Below are 8,060 nucleotides of genomic sequence, written 5' to 3'. Positions count from 1 at the left end.
TGAAAAATGAAAAAAATAGAAAACAGAGCATGTATGTATAAATATCTAACAGCTGACTGTTTCGGCCTAATCTGTGTCAATACAGTTGCTTTAATTTATGTGTACAAGTTCATGCATATGTGATTTCTATAAAAATCAATTGTGTACATTCTGCACAATAATAAACTGATGTACAAACAAGTAGTGCAGCAACTGAGATCTATGAATACAACTCATTTGTGCAAATGATTTGACTTTAGGATGTTTGTAATGCCACAATACAAACACTTAAAACTACCTCAGAACTATAACGGTAACATATCTGCTCACACAAACAAGAAAGTAAAGGCAATCTATTGTTTTAACACACATTATTAAATCAATCAAGAGGAGTTTAAAATTACAATAAGCATAAGTGGCATCAAGCATCTTCATTGTGCTTATTTTTCACAAAATCCACAACACAGAATGCAGAGGTGAAAAGTCTACTGATAAACAACCCATTAATCCATATGAATAAACAAAAGGAGAAATTTTTTTGTATCTCAGCTGCATTTCCCTCAGGTTATGCTCTTCAAGGAAAAAGAAGGAAGCTGGTTGCCATGGCTTCACATTGTCTGTTGCGCAATAGAAAAAATAAAACAGCTGAAGTGACCGAGGACGTTTGAATGGTTTGAGTGAAAAAAGCAAAAAGGGAAAAGAGCAGACGATAACACTGGTGAATTGTACTCATCTACCACAAACCCATTCATCTGTCCATGTGTGAAAAATCATCAGATAGAAACAGAACCAGCTTCACAGTGGGTTTACGTTCTTGTTTATCTCACTTCTACCTCACGTCCACAAGCTCTCTCAGGAATATGTGCTGCTGTGTGCGCTGCTTTTTCAAAACAGTTCAATAGTTCCACTTTTATAGAGAAAATGTGGAATTGTCTCTACATTATTGACTACATGATGAGTCCTTTCTTTGTAAATATGGTCAATATAGTGCAAAGGACATGGACTTATTATAAGCGGGTCCAGAAACATAGTAGTAGAGCTTGTGGAGTTGCCTCATCACCCACAGAAACCTATGCATCCACTCACTTAATAATAGCCATAAGTCACAGCATTGACTGACACAGCAACAGAACACACTAACAGCATTTAACATATCAAAAAACTGAATGCACCCACGAAAGAAATACAAGGTCTGACTTGGGAAGTTCCAATGCCATTAAGTGTCCTTCAACACATTTGTTAGCTCCAAAAAAAGTAAAAAAGAGCACTGGATCCTATAATGGGAGGGTATTGAGTTGCCACTGGTCAACAGGTACACTATAATCCTGATTTCAAAAACACAAATTGCATGAAAGTGTTTGTAAAGTAAAAATAATACAACTTCTTGGAGGCAGGATTGGATATTTGTGTTTTGGTCCATTTAATTCCCCTGTGGAGATTTCACTTTGATTGTCATATTGCATTTAATTTATCTTTTTTACTTGTTGTTTGTAAGAAACTGTGCTTCACTCTGTGGTGTGGGTTCTGGAGCAGCAGTGTGGCTGTTGGATATTCTCCATCATCTGTCTGAAGGGGTTCCTACGACGACGATTGGTCTTCTCAGCTCTCTTTCCTCGGCCTTTCCCAGAGCCTGTTGCCCGGGGCGACACCTCAGAGGGGGTGAGGGGTGTGGCAGAGGGGTTGAGGGGAGGCGGAGGGGGCAGGGTTTGCCTCTTCTGCTTTTTCACCTGTTTCTCCAGGTGCTTCTGGATGGCTGATCCCAGGACAGACACCTCCACCACAGCCCCGTACACCTCCCATGTCATTCCCTTCTCATCCCAGCTCACCTCCTGCACTGGCTCCTCGCACTTCTCCTCTTTGTTGTTCACTTGCTCTTTGCTTTCCTCTGTTTGGTTCTCTCCCCCACCCTCACTTCCATCACTTCCATCGCTTTCATCACTTCCCTCACTTCCCCCACTTCCAGCACTTCCAGCACTTCCAGCACTTCCCTCTCCTTGGTCCCCTCCCTCACTTCCCTCGCTTTCCTCACTTTCTTTCTCCTCTTTATCATCTCCATCTTTCTCTTTTGGTGTGTCCTCCTCCTCTTCTTCCTCCACAATTTTCTCATCGATGCTGGGGCACTTTATGATCTCAGGAAAGGTGGTAGCCGTAGGAGTGCGGGGGGTCATGGGGGCTGTGGCCACTGATCGATACTCCACTTGTTGGCCCACCTGCAGCTCTGCGTCTCTGGTGTCTGTGCTCATTCCTCCACAGTGGGTGGACACGGACACAGAGGGGAAGCAGAAGGCCTGGTCCCCCTCTGGAGGAGTCATGGGGCTGGTGGCAGCAGAGTGACACTGGACCACCTCTAGGCTCACCTACAGACCGCCAAACACAGAGCAAAATTAAACAAACTGCCATTAAGAGGTGTAACCAAAGAACAAAATCTAATGAGCTATAGAAGGAAGAAAGATAGATAGATTCTGCTGGGCATATTTGAGATTTAAATATGACGTATGCATGAAATGAAGGTGTATGATGAGCACACAGTACCGTAAAATGTCAATGTATATTGCATGAAATAAGATTAGATGTTTGTAGCTAAATATTTTAAATGAAACTAATTTCTAATTTGTAGCTTTGCTTCTGTTCTAGCTTTGCATATAGAGTTTTCTACAGTATTAAACTAAACAATTTCATGCATTTAATCCTTTGCAGGTGCTAAAAACCTTGAAAAAGCATGTATTCTTACTGTGAGCTGGGTTCACTCTTCACAGATCTGACCTGTAATTTATGGTGGCATCACGTGCTTTGTTCAGGCAAAGCAATAAAATCTCCATGGAGACAAGTAGGTGGTGGACCCTCCATCACAAAATTTACACAGTGTATTTATTTGGTTAATGTGTTTATGCTAAAAAAGCCTTATTTTAACCAAATGTCGGTAATGTATTAAGCTTTCAAAAATGTCTTCTCAGACTTTTGGGGATGATGTCACTGAGATAGGACTCCTGCCAGACAGATGGCGTTAGAAAAGAGGCTGTTTTAGCCAGTGATTCAGACTCTACAATTAACCAATCACAACAGAGGAGCATACACCCATAAAACATCCACAGTACTGACGAAAGGGCTTATTTTGAAGAGGAGAAGTAAGCAAAAAATGCAGAAACCAAAGAATACGGCATCATCTTATAATGACGTCTATCTTTTTTATTAATTTATTGGAAATTAAGTCATTCTTTTGGACAGAATAAGACCAACCATGCCTGGACTGAACCAGTTTTGGACATCCAAATATAAAGAACGCCAAATTATTAGAGTTTCTTTGTCAAATTATTAATTTTTTTTAATCTTTTGGGTATAATGTTTGGCACAATGAACACCAAATTTCCAATAAATTTTTTCAAAACCAGTAAATAAAATGGTAATATCTGCTTCTCACCTGAGTCCTCATATTGTGGCAGCCAAAAGGTGCAGGGGACTCTGGAACCACGTCTTTAGAATCTTGTGCTTCCAGTGAGTGACTTGACTTGAGTTCAGTCTTTACAGGGTCCTCTTGTGTTTTCATTGTGCTTTTTGACATTTCTTGATCAACTTCTTCATCTCGACTCTGGTTCTCATCTTCCTCCACTAATTTCACCATTTCTGTCTCAACTGGACCTTGGACACTTGAGTGGGTTTTGTTCTCGTCCTCTTCTGTGTTCCCATGTTGGGTCACCAGGATTGTAATGTCTTGATCCATGCTCCCCATTCTCTGCTGCTTACCCTCTGAATGCATTACCGTGCCAGTGGGACAGCTGGCAGAGCTCATCGGGGCGCCACCACAGCCCAAATCTTCACTCTCTAACTCTTTAGATGAGCTTGATTTCAAAGCACCACTTATCTCTGGCTCAGATGGGTTTACTGTACCAACCTGGAAACCCTGCAAATCTTTACTTTCCTTTTGTGCTGATTCCCGGCTCTGAAGTGGTGGGAATGTGCTAAAAAATGGTGTCTTGGGGGTCATAGGAGATGTGGCGACGGAGCTATATTGGACTTGTTGGCCCACTTGGAGCTCTGCGTCTTTAGTGTCAGTTCCCACAGCTTCATTTCTCCCAAAGGAGCTTGGGAAGAAGAAGGAGCTGTTATGACCACCCTCTGGAGGAGTCATGGGACTGGTGGCAGCGGAATGGCACTGGACCACCTCCAGGCTCACCTACGGACCATCAAACACAGAGCAAGTTTAGACATGCTGCAAATGAGAGATCTGCTTAGAGAATATTTTACTAGACTATTAGACCTAACTATGGAATGCTCCTTTACTTTAAATGTTCCTTCTAGATCAACAAAATATCTGAATATCTTAAAGGTTCTTTATTATGCAAAATTTATTATTGTGAGATTTTAACCATGTTATAATGTTGTTACCTCATCAAAAACATACCAGAGTTGTGTTTTGTTTCATTCACATGTCTGAGTAACCCTGCATTATTATACTGTCTACATCTCCAAAGCTCGAAATGCTCAGTTCCACCTTGTGATGCCATGAAGCTCTAGTTTTCAGATTACCTTTTGTTCAGTAGAGACCTACAATTCCAGTGCTGTAATTATCCAAATGATTCTAGTGAACTTGCACGGAGTTTAAAAACACAGTGGATAACTTCCTGTATTACCATATGACATCACAAGGTGGAACAGAGTGTTTTTAGTTTTAGAGAGAAGAATTCAGCTTAAATATGCCTGGTTTGTGTGCTAAGCATGTGTGAATGAAACAAAACATAACTCCAAGTATGTTTGTGATGAGGAAATATTATAACAGATAAAAAATTTTTATAATATGGGCCCAGTTTGTGATAGATAGCCAAACATTTTTCTAGACAAAGCAATAAATGTAGTTAATACGATTAACTGAGATTCAGGAGCATGACCACGCCTCAGCCGCCCTCTCCTCTCACCGGCGAACCACAACTCACCTCGACCACGCCTCTAATTTCCCAGAAGCCTATATGTAGCAGCCTTTCCCATCATCCCAGTTTGTCTCGGCGAACTCGACCCCACCCTCCCATCCCCTATTTTGTCTTTCAGTCATAAGACCCCTACAAGGGGGGTCCCGTTCCGGCTGGGCCAATTGTAGATTGAGACGGAGCCCCCACCCATAGTCTCAACCCAGCCATCTTTGCCTCGCTTTGTACATTATCAATAAACTACTTCGCACTATGTTGTCGTTGGCGTGGTCCTAGCTAGTGAACATCTCCTTGGAAACAAACAGGTGGCGTATCTCTCCTCAGAAAGGTTCCATATAGCATCAGTATCTCCGTCTTTCAAATAAGATTTCAAAGATGCATTGCACAACTTTTCTGGTGGTGGGTCTGCTACCTACTTGTCTCCATGGAGATTTTATTGCTTTGCCTGGAATATTCCATAGTGTGACATTATCAGCTTTCATTTACAGCTATCATTTATTCATTACATGTGTTTCTGTTGCTCAAAAATACACTCATCCTGTCTGTGAATAGGGGCGACTCTACAAAGATCTGAACTGTAATGAAGCGTAGTGCTTGTCCCCCTTGTGATAGATTATAGGTTTAATCTATACTGTGGAACATTCTAGACAAAGCAATAACATTTCAAAGGAGAAGGACGGGTGACAGACCCTCCACTAGAAATGTTACGCAGTTCACATTTCAGCAGGCAATTTAATGCCTTATACTTCTTTTTTTTCACAGATATTTACAGATAATTTAACAGACAGACCTGAGTGCGCATGTGGTGTTGTCCAAACGGAGCAGGTGATCGTGGGTCTGTGGGATCAGGCGTAGACGGCACAGCCACAGAGATACTTTGCTTCTCCGCAGTCACTGTTGCATCTGCTTTTATGCAAGAATCACCATTGTTGCAGTCCATCTTTGGCTCATTTGCTGGTCTTGTTGACTCCACACCAGTGTTGTTCTGCGAAGCATCGGTCAGAGTGGTGCCATCTGAGCTTACTGGACACTCTCCATCTTCTGCCTTTTCACCGAGCAGCTGGTCCTCACTCACACCTCTCATGTCATCCTTTAGAGTGCCCATTCTACCCCTTTAAACTGGATGATAAGTACCTATAGGGTGAAACACAAAAACTGAACCAAGTGTGTGACACTGACTTTAAACAAGACATTACACCTCAAGTTTATAAAAAGGTACGTTGTGTAACTTCTCTTGGAGGGTCCATGTTATTTCTTTGTCTGGAAGATTTCACAGTGAGGCATTAAACCTTTCTATCATCATGGAGACCAAATCGGATGAGGTTACAAGTCAGATCTGTAGAGAGGCAACCCCTTTCACAGTCAGAATTCCTGTTTTTCTAGGTATTTTTGAGCTATAAAACCACCTGTAATTTATTAAATGTAATAATGTCATACTGTGGAAAATTCCAGGCAAAGCAATGACATATCCATAGAAACAAACAGGGACCCCAAACAAAAAAGCGACATAGTGGACCTTTAAACAAAACATTACACCTTCAGTAAGTTACAATCCTGGCATTATTTTCAGACATGATAGTTAAGTTAAAGGTACACTGTGTAACTGTGTGAAATATTATTGCTTTGTCCTGAATGTTCCGCAGTATAACATTAAACTTACCTATCTCTATGGAAACAAGAAGGAAAAGCCATCAAGTTTTAGGTCATATCTGTGGGGATGCAAACCATGGTCACTGTAATAATTAATGTTTTTGAGCATTTGCTTTAAGCATTAAAACACCAGTAATTGGATAAATGCAAGATAGTTTAATGCTTTTCCTAGTGAACATTTCAAGAAAAACAACAAGATCTCCATGGACATAAGCAGATGGTGAATCCTCCAACAGAAAAGTTACGTAGTGCATCTTTAAGGTTTTTTTTTTTTTAGTTTTTTGTTTTTTTTTACTGAAATACTGTGAAAGTGTGCAACGCTCATTATGGTTTTATGTCTATGATTTATTTATACTCCTTTACAACAAATGCATCATGTTGGTTCCTATATTCTATGCTTAGCTGCTACAAAGATGGAAATTTTTTACTGTGGCTTCTAAAAATAGCTACATTTGTTTATAATCAACTTTTGACTGAGCTCATTACAGAACAAAAGCACAAATGAATCTGCATTTTGTGAATTTGATAATAACACAGTACGACAGCATTATCCAAGCAGCTTGTTAGAATGTGATGTGTTGATATGTTGATGATGTGACGTACCTCAGCAGTCCGAGTCAGTCTGAAGTCTCTCCATCGCTCCTGCTCAAATCCAGGTGAAAAAACTGGGAAAACTCGGAGTGATTGATGGTCCACAAGTGTCCACCAGAGCAGCGTGTTGACACAAAGTGATCGCAGAGGCTACAGGTTTGTCTCTAGAAGAATCTATATCAGGCAAAGCTCTGGCTCTCTCTGTTGAAAAGCTTCACATTTCCAGTTTCCAGGGAAACCACATTCAGGCTCTGGCTGTGAGTGGTAATGTAATGACAAAATCTCTCCTCTCTGCTCTAATCAACACTAAATCATAGTAATTAAGTCACAGCAACACAGCTATGACTGAACGCACAGAACTAAACCTGTAAATCGCTGCGCTGTCTATAGAGTCAAATGATAAAAAGATCAAAATATGACATTGTCTTATTATATTAGTGTGACCAGGTGCAGAGAAGCTTTAGTCATTCAATCAACAATGGTTTTGTTTGTGTTGTGGAGGATCATGATGCTATGACTACAGTTAGTCATACAAGTCTATGGCTCATAATGAATGTGGTGCAGATAAAAAGTAAAATACTCATATCACTGACTGGAGAATATTTGGTGCTCTTCTTTGATAAATATTCCATTCACTATGTTACAGCAGTTCTGTTCAGCAAGTGAGTGGGAACAGACGTAGGATCATTTGTGGCATGAGGAGGCCGGGGTTCTAGTTGCAACTCTAATTGCAGATGCAGCATAGCCATAGACTAAATAGGTTTAATGGAGCTTAAATAGCCTAAATAAGTTTAATAGAGATGCAAGTGAACAGGACACCTCTAAAAAAAAAAAAAACGTAGTCCAAATGTGCCACACCATAGGTTTGCTATGATTTCAGTGTTAGCATTTTTTTTTCTTGTATAATACAACCTATTATCT

The 8,060-nt window shown here is 40.6% G+C and overlaps 1 protein-coding gene across 1 annotated transcript; it reads right to left on the bottom strand.

Annotated features, from left to right (window-relative positions):
* Window positions 1-1,484: 1,484 nt before the first annotated feature.
* Window positions 1,485-6,003, bottom strand: LOC110162250 (G protein-regulated inducer of neurite outgrowth 1). Its single transcript, XM_020927119.1, has 4 exons — window positions 5,689-6,003; window positions 3,398-4,150; window positions 2,076-2,336; window positions 1,485-2,015 (listed from the first exon to the last, which is right to left on the bottom strand). The coding sequence occupies exons 1-4, from the start codon at window positions 6,001-6,003 to the stop codon at window positions 1,485-1,487; spliced, it is 1,860 nt and encodes a 619-aa protein (XP_020782778.1).
* Window positions 6,004-8,060: the final 2,057 nt, after the last annotated feature.

Source organism: Boleophthalmus pectinirostris, unplaced genomic scaffold (assembly GCF_026225935.1).
Source record: "Boleophthalmus pectinirostris isolate CB_2022bp ecotype Guang Dong unplaced genomic scaffold, ASM2622593v1 HiC_scaffold_23, whole genome shotgun sequence".
Taxonomy (NCBI): domain Eukaryota; kingdom Metazoa; phylum Chordata; class Actinopteri; order Gobiiformes; family Gobiidae; genus Boleophthalmus; species Boleophthalmus pectinirostris.
This window is presented reverse-complemented; position numbering and strand designations above follow the sequence as displayed.

What these genes read in the sequence shown, in the direction of transcription:
- LOC110162250 (XM_020927119.1), bottom strand. Translation starts at nt 6,003, where the DNA reads ATGGGCACTCTAAAGGATGACATGAGAGGTGTGAGTGAGGACCAGCTG. An exon ending in GCCACAATATGAGGACTCAG is followed by an intron (nt 2,337 to 3,397) that starts GTGAGAAGCAGA and finishes GGCGGTCTGTAG; the next exon opens with GTGAGCCTAGAGGTGGTCCA. An exon ending in CCAGCATCGATGAGAAAATT is followed by an intron (nt 2,016 to 2,075) that starts GTGGAGGAAGAA and finishes GATAAAGAGGAG; the next exon opens with AAAGAAAGTGAGGAAAGCGA.